At 46.0% G+C, this 13786-nt stretch overlaps 1 protein-coding gene across 2 annotated transcripts in view; it reads right to left on the bottom strand.

Annotated features, from left to right (window-relative positions):
• Nucleotides 1-220: 220 nt before the first annotated feature.
• Nucleotides 221-13786, bottom strand: part of LOC311225644 (polyprenol dehydrogenase) — a 220029-nt gene continuing 206463 nt past the window's right edge. The window contains exons 4-7 of one of the 2 annotated variants that reach the window (XM_084311028.1): nucleotides 12350-12451; nucleotides 11762-11969; nucleotides 8061-8268; nucleotides 221-2307 (exon numbers count right to left, since the gene is read on the bottom strand). In XM_084311028.1, coding sequence (XP_084167154.1) covers nucleotides 2125-2307; nucleotides 8061-8268; nucleotides 11762-11969; nucleotides 12350-12451 — 701 coding nt within the window. In that variant the 3' untranslated portion in view covers nucleotides 221-2124. The remainder of the gene's footprint in view (nucleotides 2308-8060; nucleotides 8269-11761; nucleotides 11970-12349; nucleotides 12452-13786) is intronic. The other variant, XM_084311027.1, reaches the window with a different exon arrangement.

Genomic DNA, 13786 nt, shown 5'->3' with positions numbered 1-13786 from the left:
TGGCTTTGCTAATTATGTGCTACAGTACATTAGTGGCCACAGTGATACTATTATAGGAAACACAGAAGGCTCAACACCAGCCACAGTATTTTTCAAAGCAATACTACTATGTACGCACACAGCAATGCACAAGAGGGGAAGTCAGCGAGTGTGTGTATGTGTGTGCATTTGTGCTACTGTAGATTCATATCCAAAACGAATCATTGTAGTTTGAGATAAGACATTTATTCACAGCAAAAATGTTAAATCACAGTGGAGATGGCATGGGAGTTTAGTATGCACGTTTGTGTGTGTGTGTGTGAGAGAGAGAGAGAGAGAGAGACAGAGACAGAGAGAGAGAGAGAGAGAGAGAGAGAGAGAGAGAGAGAGAGAGAGAGAGAGAGAGAGAGAGAGAGAGAGAGAGAGAGAGAGAGAGAGAGAGAGAGAGAGAGAGAGAGAGAGAGAGAGAGAGAGAGAGAGAGAGAATGAATGTTGGAGATGGACGTGTTTGTCTACTGTGTGCCTGTTTAGATAAGCCTGTGACTGGATGCGGTGCTGGTAGTGTGTGTGTGTGTGTGTGTGTGTGTGTGTGTGTGTTACAGTAATTCAGCAGATGGATGTTGATTCTCACCACTGGGAAATCACAATCCCACAATGCACCAGGACCTGGGCCATTGAGGAAGCAGCAGCAGAATAGAGGACCAATCAGTTCTTGAACACAACATAGCCCCTCTCTCTCTCTCCTCTTCCTCCCTCCATCTGCCCCCCCCCCCCTATTTCCTTCCAGCCTCTCTCACACAAACCCAAGTCATGCCATTGGTCATTGTTGTGCTATCTTTAAACATGAACTGAATCCCTAAACCACGACTTGGTCTTAATTCATGTGTGGATAAAAACACACGCACATCACAGATAAATAAACAGAGAACCAAACACGACACACCCCCCACTCACTCCTCTTAAAATTAGCACACATGGAACAGACATGAATCGGTCCGAACAGAGAGTAGGAAAGGTCATTGACTTGAGATCCATCCTGGCTTAAGAGAGTGAGTAGGCTGCTTCTGACACAACAGGATCTAATCTAAATGTGTTTTTAATTTAATCCTTGCACTAGAGGACCATATAATTCCGTTTTTGAAATGGTTTGAGACGCCCCGTGCGCCTTGCAGCCGTGAAGTGGATCCAGATCACTTAGCAGTGTGAATGTCATACATTGTGAGACCGTTTGAAAATCGCTGTTCCTTCTGAAAAGGTCAAACGGAGTTATATGGTTCCTGGTCTGAGGTGCTTTGTGCATCATTTCATACCCTTCTTTCCAATGTCTTTTGCGAGCAGAGTTCAGTTCAGCAGAGTTCCGTCTCGACATCTAGTTCACGCAGGGGACTTCACGGTGAGAGAAGACGAGGGGCTTCTAGCAGAGTGGGAGGAGACGGCTTGAGAGCACAGATCAACCCCAGACACCGGCGATGTGAGATATCAATGCACCTTGATGACATCAGAGCGGAGTGGGGGGTGGGGGGTTCACATTCTCCCATGGCTGGGGGAAGGTACTTTTTAAATCTGGAAGATCTGGTCAATTTAAGTGTGTGTGTGTGTGTGTGTGTACGTGTCCATGAGTGTGTGCAATGCGTGCTCACAGTGAAGAAACGAGAAGAAAAAAAGGTAAAAGTCCTTCGTTCATGTGGAGCCTATCAGCTTTTCTGTGAAAAGAAAAAGGGGGGGGGGGGCGGACCTTCAGACCTTGTTCACCAATTTAACCAATCACAGTCCAGTGGGTTGTCCCTTTCAGACATTATTAACCAATCACAGTCCAGCGGGTTGTCCCCTTCAGACATTATTAACCAATCACAGTCCAGCAGGGTTGTCCCCTTCAGACATTATTAACCAATCACAGTCCAGCGGGTTGTCCCTTTCAGACATTATTAACCAATCACAGTCCAGCGGGTTGTCCCTTTCAGACATTATTAACCAATCACAGTTCAGCGGTGGATGTTGGATCGTCAACACAAAGAGCTTTAGATGAGAGATGGTCGAACAAAAATAGAGAGTGAGAGAGAGAGAGAGGGGGGGGGGGTGGCGGAGAGAGTTCGATCAATAGATTTTAGTGCTGTTTGTAGCCCTGGTCCAGATGTTGGTCCACTTTTAGTCCCGTTCTAGGCCCAGTAGTCTGCGGCTGGCATCCCATAAGCAGAGCTGCAGCTGGGGGTCAAGGGTGGCCGGTGATGTCATCTCCCTGCGCCCATTGACCCAGTAGCCTCCTCCCTCTCCCTCCAGGGCAGGAGACAGAGCGGCATACAGCACAGAGGACGCTCCCTCTGCAGGAGTCTGAAGAGACGCACACACACACACACACACACACACACACACACACACACACACACACACACACACACACACACACACACACACACACACACACACACACACACACACACACACACACACACAGAAACACAGAAAGTTACGACAAACACGCCACATACTGTATGGGACAGTCTATATCACAACCCACCCGCTCATCTCTAGTTGAGGTGAATGTTGTGCATGAGGTCTCCAGTAAGGTAAGAGTTAAGTGGTCTGCACACGGCGAGCGAGCGACGTCGCCTGGCGATGCGATCGCCTGTCGCTCAACGACAACCGCTTGGCCCCGCACACCAGAGGCGACCGTTCAGGTATAATAATGTGTTTAGCTGGGGGTGTGGTTACTTGTTTCCCGGGAGATATAGGAGGACGGACCGCCGGGACCGGACGTTATGTTGTTGTGAGGCGAGCAGCTCTTCACTAGCACTAGCAGCAGTGGTGCAGTCGTAATATGGGAACTGGTTCACACGCCACGTGCACGCGCGCTCGTGCGCATACATGTTCCCTCAGTTGCGCACAGAACAGATGATTATTATGCATAACAATGGAGATCAAGCAGCCCCCCACCTTCTCGTAGGTTCCTATTATTATGCAACGTCTAGGTGAGAAGTGCCGGTGTTCTGCGAAATTCTACTACCTGCTGAATTCTGCTGCCAGCGCTCCTGCGCATGACCCACAATCGTTCACTCTACAATATTCTGCCACCTTGCTGACGAACGTCTTGTTGAGTCTTGTTGATATATCTTAAACAATATCTTAAACATATATGTTTTTCATTGCACCTTTTGAACTGTATATGTAGCACTTGTGTTAATAACAGTAACAGCTGTTTGCCACGGGCACAGTTCTAGGTTCGAATGCGACAAGGAGTAATATACACAATTAAAAGAATAGTAGACCAGAGGCAGAGTTATAACAATAACCGGGGTTTTAATTAAAAGCGCGCTAGATAAACAGTAATAATACATACGTACGTAAAGTACAACTTATGCTGAGGTATCCCTTTTTGATTAGGTCAGTAACCTCTCCTTGCGGGAGGGTTAGGTCGATATCAAGGCCTAGGTCAATTGGATCAACATATTGGGGTTCGTTCAGACGTCTCTGAGGTTATCATCGGTAACTCTATATTAGTTTATCAGGGAATGCAAATACCTTATTAGGTGAATTGGCCCTTTACTCTCGAAGGTTCTACTATGACATCACCACAACCAGGAAGTGATTCGGCTCTAATCGGTATGTCATCTAGAATGTTCTATTATGACATCACCACAACCAGGAAGTGATTCGGCTATAATCGGTATGTCATCTAGAATGTTCTATTATGACATCACCACAACCAGGAAGTGAGACCTCATGGTAAAACAGGAAGTGGTAGCTCAGAGATAAACAGGAACTATTTATGTAATTGATAATTATGAATCTGAACCCTGGGTTACATATACGCATGTAAATATTTGCATGTAGGGGCCGGGTAGCTTTCTACAACGGCCGGGTACTTATCATTGCGCGCACTTCTGCCCTGAGTGACCTACTAATAACACGCCGTGTAACCGCGTGTGTGCACGACTGCACCCCTGACTAGCAGGTAGCTGTGTTGTGCGTCACGAGGGAATATTAACCTGTAAAACCCATATTGAGCTGGAATTAAACCACCATATATATATACGAATACAACCGCTCCTCATTCTTCCTGACATTACTGCATGACTGATCGCTACAATATGTTCATTACCACCGATTGGACAAGTAATGTTATGCACCTGCTGAGAGAGAATGTTTTTTCACTGAAGACGCAAACTTCTGTTCTCAAGCATCATTTTCTTTGGACAATAAACCATATAAACTACATCGGCTGCAGCCTGGACATTAAACTCTGTCAACACCCACAACTCCTTTTGTTACCCGAGTATAAAAACATCTAGTAGGTGCATAGTGGCGCATTGTTCATTTATTAGTTAATGACAAGCGGCCACTATAGCTGCTCCAGCTAACGTTATTTATTTAAATTGTTCCTGTTAATAATAATGAACATAAGTAGCATGGTAATAATACATAGGTTATTGATCAATGAATGTATTGATACATTAATGGTGTACAAAGGATACACCAGTAGAAGTCATGTTATTTCCTCATCGTCTTTGCTGTGGCCTGCCATGGCCTCAAAAAATAGGATCGAAGCGATTTTTAGCCAGGCGACAGAAATAGCTGGCCGACCGTCGCTTCAAAATCTCCTGCCGCGTGGGTTCTCTCATTCATAACAATGGAGGCGATACAATTATGTCGGTCGGCTCGCAAAAAAAGTCAGTCGCCTGGCTTAAATCGCCCGCCGTGTGTGCGGAGCCCTTTAGGTTTATAAACAGTAAGATTAAGGTTAGGGTAAAGATAAGGGTTAGGTTTATAAACAGTAAGATTAAGGTTAGGGTTAAGATAAGAGTTAGGTTTATAAACAGTAAGATTAAGGTTAGGGTTAAGATAAGGGTTAGGTTTATAAACAGTAAGGTTAAGGTTAGGGTTAAGGAAAGAGTTAGGTTTATAAACAGTAAGGTTAAGGTTAGGGTTAGGGTAAGGGTTAGTAAACATTAAGGTTAAGGTAATGGGTTAGGTTCATACACAACCGGCCATGAGGCGAAATGGCATGAAAATAAGGAGTCCCACATCAAAAGCCAGAGGACTGAATCTAGGATGACAAGTTAGACAATAAGTTACCATCGCCTTGGCCCAGAACTGCAGAGTCTTGTCTGTGTGTGTGTGTGTGTGTGTGTGTGTGTGTGTGTGTGTGTGTGTTACTGACAGAGTAGCAAAAAAAAAAAAAAAATGAATCTAGAGAAACTACAGTACAGCCTTAAGCTGTAGGGATAGCTGAGGTAGAGGTTCCCTTAGAGTAAGTGCGTGTGTGTGTGTGTGTGTGTGTGTGTGTGTGTGTGTGTGTGTGTGTGTGTGTGTGTGTGTGTGTGTGTGTGTGTGTGTGTGTGTGTGTGTGTGTGTGTGTGTGTGTGTGTGTGTGTGTGTGTGTGTGTGTGTGTGACTGCCTGCCTGTCTGTCTTTCACATGCCCTCCCAGATGCTCCCCTCTTACTATTATCAATATGAAGGGCTGGATGATGCATTGTTCCCTGTGTGCAGACCTGAGCACATTATGAGATTACAGACACATCAACACACACACACACACACACACACACGCACACGCACACACACACAGACACACACACACACACACACACACACACACACACACACACACACACACACACACACACACACACACACACACACACACACACACACACACACACACACACATACATACACATAGACACAAGCGTGCCTGCGTGCACACGTCTCTAGCCTTTGGCTCTGCTCTAAGCATGCGTTTAAATGGCATGGCCTGAGAGGAGAAGCATTATAATAGGGTCTTATCGACGTGCATGTGTGTTAATGGCTACTTGCTGCAGTGCATGTGTGATTAATGTGTTTGTGTTCGTAGTTGCAGGGCAAAAGCATCCAAAAGGTCGTGCTTGGAGGCGACTGCCTGGGAAGATTACACTCACAAACACACACACGCATCCATACAAACACACACACACACAAGCAAGCAAGTACACATGCACGCACATGCATGCACACACACAGATGTCGCCTTCAATTGCATCCTAGAGATATTAACAGTAGCTCAAGGCCATTGCTTTAAGATATGCAACAAATATTCTAAAATAGTCCTGTTGTGGTCTCAAAGCAAATCCTGCTTTCATTATAGCAAGACTCCATGTACACAAAACAGCCAGTCAGCTGCGTGTGTGTGTGTGTGTGTGTATGTGTGTGTGTGTGTGTGTGTGTGTGTGAGCATGCATGCTCGTATCGATGGCCAACGAACAAAACCTCCTATCTGAATTCTTTTTTTATTAAGTGTTGTTTTCGTGTTGTTTTCTTGCAGAATGCAATTTTTTTAAGGATACCCAATACAACACACTGTTTTTGGACTGCATTACTATATTATGTGTTAACAATACCGACCAGGTATTAGTGCCTTGTTGCAAAGTGCAGATAGGAGGTTTTTCCCCATGTTTCTTTTATGCAGTTCTTTGGCCATATGCGCTCGGCTAGTGTGAATGGTTAGACAGGTAGAGACGGGACGATACAGTATATAACGTGGGTGGCCCGGTTAGTCAGACTGGGGACCTCAGATCACGTCAGAGCTTTGGTCTGAGATTGCGAGAACCTTGGGGGTGAGAGACTGCACCGCACTACCTAACGGTTTGTGTGAGCGGTTTCACCGGTCCATGAAGGCCGCTCTCCGAGCTACCCTTAAGTAGTTGGGTCGACAGACTCCCGTGGGTCATGTTGGGTCTCAGGACCACCCCCAAGGAGTCAGCTGAGCTGGTCTATGGCCAACCGCTGCAAGTCCCCGGGGAGTTCATGCCTGACACCACAGACTCCTGGTCTGCGACCCAACAGCGGTCTTTGCTCTTGGAGAACGCTAGGGCATTTGCGCCGGTCCCCACCTCGCAGCATGGTTTGCCGTGGACTCATATCCCGCCCGGCCTCCAGGCGACGGAATATGTGTTCATACGGTACGATGCCCACCGCGGATCCTTTCAACCCCCCTACGATGGCCAATTTCGGGTCCTGCAGCCGGGAAGTAAGACCTTTGTGGTGGACATTGGCGGTAAGCCAGAACATGTCTCGGTGGACCGGCTTAAGCCAGCTCACTTGGATGTGGATCACCCCGTTGCACTCGCTCAGCCCCCGCGGTAGGACGACCTCCCTGTGTTAAACCCCATCACCCCAAGTCACTTTTGAATTCCTCATCACCAAATAGCCACCTTGCCCACCTCACCACCACAAGGCTCCAGGGGGTCCCGCTGTATCTCATATGTCAGCTCCGGTTATTCGGAGCCGTTATGGTCGGGAGGTCCATTTACCGACCCGTTTTCTGAGTTAGTAGGGTGAATTCTGGGGGGACATATGTACTGGACACTTAGATGGACTGAACATAATTCACCTACACTGTCACTTTAAGGACACTGGGGATTGTGGGTATGTGGGTCAGCCATATTAACTGTATGTTGGGTTTGTTGTGGTTGTCACACTATGAAAATAAATGATACACATTAATGTGTGATCAAAGAAACCTACGCTCTCTGATCTTGTTTTCACAACTCCTATAAAGTAGTCTATAAACTTAACCAACTCTAGGAAGATTTCAAAGGACCTCCCAATATATTGCCAATTATGTACAATACTGTATGTAAGGAGGGATGTGATTGGTTCTATAGTTTCAACGGACATGTTAATTTTCAGGCTGTATTGTAACAAAGTGATTAGGTCACCATACCATTAATGTAATATCAGACCAATAAAGACAGTTGTATTACCTGGCTCTAAACTATTTATTTAACCATATTTCACGATAGACAAGATAGTCTTTTTAGGCTATGAGTAAGACTTTGTAACTACATTGTCATCTTTTCAAATTAGCTGAAAATCTGTCTGAATGGAAGGGCTCCATGTTGATGGCAAACACATCATCACAGTGTGAACATGTAACATTCTACCAGATATGAATGAGTTTGGTGTGCAAACATAAAAGTAGCAGTGCTAATGCTATGGTTTTTTCTATGTGGCATCAAGGTCATATGTTTCTCTGCCATGGCAGGGTGCGGCTCACGCCATGAAGTCCTGCAATGCCCTGTGTCTGAAGTAGTAGATATGTTGTACCCTGAAGAAGAACCGTGCGATGGTGCTCTGCGCAAGGCGGAGCGGTGGCCAGAGGTGGCGGTAGAGAGCTGTGTCCACCATGCCTGGGTCCACGGCACACAAGCTCACCGGGAACCCTCCACGCTCCAGCTCTCGTTGCAGGTGGGAGGAGAACAGGAGGAGCGCCAGCTTACTCTGACAGTAGGCCGCATGGGCTGAATAAAACTGACTGAAGAGAGAGAGGGAGGGAGGGAAGAGAGAGAAAGAGAGAGGAGAGAGATGAAGGGAGAGAGAGAGGGAGGGAAAGAGAATGATGGAGAGAGAGAGAGGAGAGAGATAGGGAGAGGGTAAGGAGGGAGAGAGAGAAAGAGGGAGAGAAAGAGAAGAGAGGTTAAGGACGGAGAGAGAGGGGGAGAGAAAAAGAGAGGAAGGGTAGGGAGGGTAGGGGAGAGGGAGAGAGAGGGGGGAGGGTAAGGAGGGAGAGAGAGAAAGAGGGAGAGAGGGAGGGAGAGAAAGAGAAGAGAGAGGGGGAGGGATGGAGAGAGATAGAGAGAGAGAGATGGAGAGAGAAAGAGGGAGAGAGGGAGGGAGAGAAAGATAAGAGAGAGAGGGAGGGATGGAGAGAGAGGGTAAGGACGGAGAGAGAGAGAGGGGGAGAGAAAAATAGAGGAAGGGTAGGAGAGAGACAGGGAGAGAAATGGAAAAAGGGAGAGGTGGCTCAACAATAATATGTTCACATTACTTGAACAGACAAGTGTGTAAATGGACAGATGGACCTCACATCTACATGGATAAACATCCCCTCCCCCTCAAATGGAACACATATGTGTGTGTTGTGCGGCTGGGAGGAGAGAACCAGAAGATTGTAACATCTCGCCTGTTCAAACCCTGTTGAACCTCTGTAAGGTACAGTATGAGAAAATATTTTGGAGGGTTGAAACAGGCTAAGGGAGCAGCCACATGGATCCATCACAAAACAGAGGGAGAGAATCGGCATCAGGTGTTTTTTTTTTTAAATTAGAACCTAACAAAATCGTACATTTGCAGAAACGACAACTTTGTCCAACAGGCGGCAACATATCCAGCTGCACTTCCAAAAGTTCATCTTATCTCTCCGAATCGTTCTGTCCGTCAAAACGGATACAAATCTGGCGGTGATGGACTCACCATCAGCCCTGTCCAACAAACAGTTGCTCCTTATGGAAAGGTAAATAAAAACAGACAGACAGACACAACGGATTAATGTAGCCGAGCCCTAAAGCATTCAGAATGTCTGTGTGTGCGTGTGTGAATGAATGAATGAATGAAAACTTTATTTAACAGATTGCAGAATGGGTACAATACAGTACGGCTCAATACATACAATTGTTAAGGGGATGCAGACCTGAGAAAGACGTTTTCAATTCATATAGACATTTATGACATACACAACATACATGACATTTATGGCATAGGGACATATAGGTATTTAGTACTGATACATTTGTGACATAAACGGTATTCAAATATACAGTACTGTTACCCCTAGATCCTGACAGAGTATATACATATGATGGGGAGGGGACTGTACATTAGGAGGGGGTGGGTGGGTGGCTGAGAAATATACATACGGCGGGGAGGGAATATATACATGCGGTGGGGAGGAGACTGTCTATTAGGAGGTGGTGGGGGTTTTGGGCATTTACGGTGGCCAGTTTCGATTTGCAGCCTCCCGTAGGTGCTCTTTAAGAGCGGTTTTGAATGTGGGTAGTGATTCACATTCCTTTACAGCTTTGGGTAGGGCGTTCCACATTGTTGTGGCATAATTGCGAAACGTGTTTAGTCCCTTGTTTGAGCCGAATCTGGGTTTTACATGATTTGTTGAGCTTCCTCTGGTGTAGTGGTTGTGGTATTCACTGACCTTTGGGAAGTATTTTGACATGTACATGGGTACCCCGGTCGTATAGTGTATCTTGTAGACCAGGCCCATTGCAAGTTGCTGTACTCTGTCGTCTACTCTAAGCCATCCTAGGTTGTCAAAGTGGGCAGGGGTGAGGTGGGTTCTGGGGGTAAGGTCAAGTAGTAGTCTGACCAGTTTGTTTTGTGATGTTTGTAATTTTGTTTTAAGCGCCTTTGAGGTGCTTTGGTACCATGAGGTGCACGCATAGTCGTAGTACCCTTGAATGAGTGCACCTGCCAGAGTCTTCAGGGTATTCTTGTTTACCAGAGAGGAGATCCGGTACAAGAATCTAGTTCGTTGGTTGACTTTTTTTTATTACATTGGATGCCATTTTGTCACAGGAAAGATTTGCCTCTAGGATGGATGAATGAATGAATGAATGAATGAATGAAAACTTTATTTAACAGATTGCAGAATGGGTACAATACAGTACGGCTCAATACATACAATTGTTAAGGGGATGCAGACCTGAGAAAGACGTTTGTCTTGTTTCCATCAGGGTCCTCCATTTTCAATTCATATAGACATATATGACATACATGACATACAGATAGTCAGTACTGCTACATCTATACATTTATGACATACCAGATTTGCAAATACAGTACTGTTTGTGATACAGAAGGAGTCAAGAAAAGGGAGTATATACATTTGACGTAGAAACTGTACATTGGAGGAGGTTGGGTGGGGGGGGGGTTGGGTACATTGGGATATTGACAACCATACTGGGTAATTTACATTGGAGGTGGTTGGGGGGGGGGGGGGGGGGGGCGGGGGGCACACTGTATAAACAAGTAACACTGTACATTGAGGGGGGGGGGGGAGGAGACACTGTACAAACAAACACAATTGTACATTGAACTATTGACAAAACCATACTAGGTAAATGACTGTACATTGGAGGGGGTTGGGTTAGGATATTTACAGGGGCCAATGTTGAATTGCAGTCTCCCGTAGGTGTCCCTTGAGAGAGGTTTTGAAAGTGGGTAGTGATCCACATTCCTTTACAGCTTTGGGTAGGGCGTTCCACATTGATGTGGCATAATTGCGAAACGTGTTTAGTCCCTTATTTGAGCCGAATCTGGGTTTAACATGATTTGTGGAGCTCCCTCTGGTGTTGTGATCGTGGTATTCACTGACCTTTGGGAAGTATTTTGACATGTACATGGGTACCTTGGTCGTGTAGTGTATCTTGTAGACCAGGCCCATTGCAAGTTGTTGTACTCTGTCGTCTACTCTAAGCCATCCTAGGTTGTCAAAGTGGGCAGGGGTGAGGTGGGTTCTAGGAGTAAGGTCAAGCAGTAGTCTGACCAGTTTGTTTTGAGATGTTTGTAATTTTGTTTTTAGCGCCTTTGAGGTGCTTTGGTACCATGAGGTGCAAGCATAGTCGTAGTACCCCTGAATGAGTGCTCCTGCCAGAGTCTTCAGGGTGTTCTTGTTTACCAGAGAGGAGATCCGGTACAAGAATCGAGTTCGTTGGTTGACTTTTTTTATTACATTGGATGCCATTTTGTCACAGGAGAGATTAGCCTCTAGGATGGAACCCAGGTAGGTAATTTCATCTTTCCTTGTGACAATATTGTCACCCACTGTAACTGAGAAGCCGTCGGTCTTGCTGAGTTTGTTATTTGAACCGAAGAGAATGGACTCTGTTTTGCCCATGTGTAATGATAGTTTGTTATCAGCGAGCCATATGCAGATTCTGCCTAGTTCCGAGCTGAGGGTTTTTTCAACCTGTAACTTGTTCTTGTCACCTATGGAACATAGGTGTGGCGCCCCCTACCTGCTGTTCAGGTCGCCCAGTCTGATCTCCCCAGCATGGTGTGCCGAAGAGGAGACGTTGACCACACGGCAACAGGATCCGCGTTTCCCACAATCCTTCAGCTTGTCCAGGAGTAGCCAGGTCAACAGGAAGTGACCTAGGTAGTTGACCCCCAAGTGCTCCTCGAACCCGTCCTCTGTACGACCCTCAGGTACCAGCATAACACCCGCTGGAGGAGCACACACACGTTTTCATGCATTGTGGGGACATTCCATAGACATACATTCATTCACTAACCCCATAACCCTCACCTTAAATAGGTAATTTGCCTTGTGGGGACCAGCCTATGTCTCCACAACAACAACAAAACATCACTTGTGGGAACATTTGGTCCACACAACAGTAGGAAAAAAAGGACAGACACACACACACACACACGCACGCACGCACGCACGCACGCACGCACGCACGCACGCACGTGCATATCTTTAGGGAAAAATGAAGGCCAATATCTTGGTAGGCCAGACATGCACGTTTTATTAAACAACTCAGATTCAACTATGAATATGTCAAAGAAGATACCGATTGGCTGATAAATCCGTCACTCACCATTATTGACCAGTATGTGCAGCGGCAGATCCCGCCCCTTAAAGCTTTGGACGAATCGGCGGATGGACTGCAGAGAGGCTAGGTCCAGCCTCTCGAACTCCACTGAAATTACACACGCACACGCACACACAAACAAACACACACATGCACCAGCACCATTGTAAACGGATTATTTCTGCTAGCCGTTTCTGTGGTGAGACATCAAAGCGTGTATTAATCATCTCTTACACTGTGCTCTGTGGCGTCTTACATTGGAAGACTAGAGCTGCCTCCCAACCACCCTAATGCCCTCCTGTGCTCCGTCAGAGCTTAATGTGCCGTTATATCCAGGCTAATGTATGATAAGACCCAGCAGGAAGACCATGATCTGCTACCATCTAAACCTGTGTGTGCTGTAGGTGCTCGCGCTATGTAGTACAACGTGAGGCCCGGGGAACCCCAAGGGGCCCTTGAGAGGGTTCCAGGGGGTCCAGTGACTTAGAAGTTCCCCGTTGACAACGGACAATTCTTGGCGCAGAGTGATGCAACTCACAAATTAGATTTGACGAAAATGAAAAAGGAAATGATTTGTGTGATTTCTTCTTTTTTTTTGGTACATAGTGAGAACTAGGTACAGACAAAAAAATGTGGTCATTATTCATTTCATGGGATATTTAAAAGGCATCTGTGATCAGATTACCATTAACCATTATTTTCTTTGGTTACTTTTTCATTTTTTAATCAGATTACCGTAATTATCGTTTCATGTAATGTAATCCATTGGTTCCCAAACCATGTGTGTGTGTGTGTGTTGAAATAAACTAGGTGATCAGGACAGGTAGGATAACTATTATAACTACTATTGCATTTGTAAAGTGAGACACACACATGTATTACTACTTATCATCTGCTAGATCCAGTTTATCGTACCTGTCAGTGCTTTGTATATTACTGTGTACAAATTATGTACAATGTTGTCATGTATAGACGTCTATGACTCATGTGTTGACTCTAAAATAAGGAATATTGCGACTGTTTGGCGGCGTACTGTACGTTATGCTGCTGTCGTGTGTGTGTGCGTGTGTGTGTGTGTGTGTGTGTGTGTGTGTGTGTGTGTGTGTGTGTGTGTGTGTGTGTGTGTGTGTGTGTGTGTGTGTGTGTGTGTGTGTGTGTGTGTGTGTATCTCTGTCTCTCTGACATGCTGACAGGATGCAGGATGACATCATGCCAGAATCAGACCAATGATAGTGTGTGTGATAGTGAGTGGAGCAGTGCTGGGCTGTCAGTCTCACTGCTCTCCTCTCATCTAAGGCTATGTGTCCACCAGGGACGTTTTATGAGTTGTCAGCTCCTTTCTGTCATTAATTTCTATGCTGGAGAAGCGACAGGCGCGCTCCTCTTCCCAGCGACACGCCTCGCGTTTTATGAGCTCTGGGTGGCAGCGTTTTTGGTCGGAGC

This window comes from Notolepis coatsorum (genome assembly GCF_963971535.1).
Source record: "Notolepis coatsorum genome assembly, chromosome: 3".
In the NCBI taxonomy this organism is placed as follows: domain Eukaryota; kingdom Metazoa; phylum Chordata; class Actinopteri; order Aulopiformes; family Paralepididae; genus Notolepis; species Notolepis coatsorum.
Note: the sequence above shows the minus strand (reverse complement) of the source record. Positions and strands in the feature narration are given on the sequence as shown.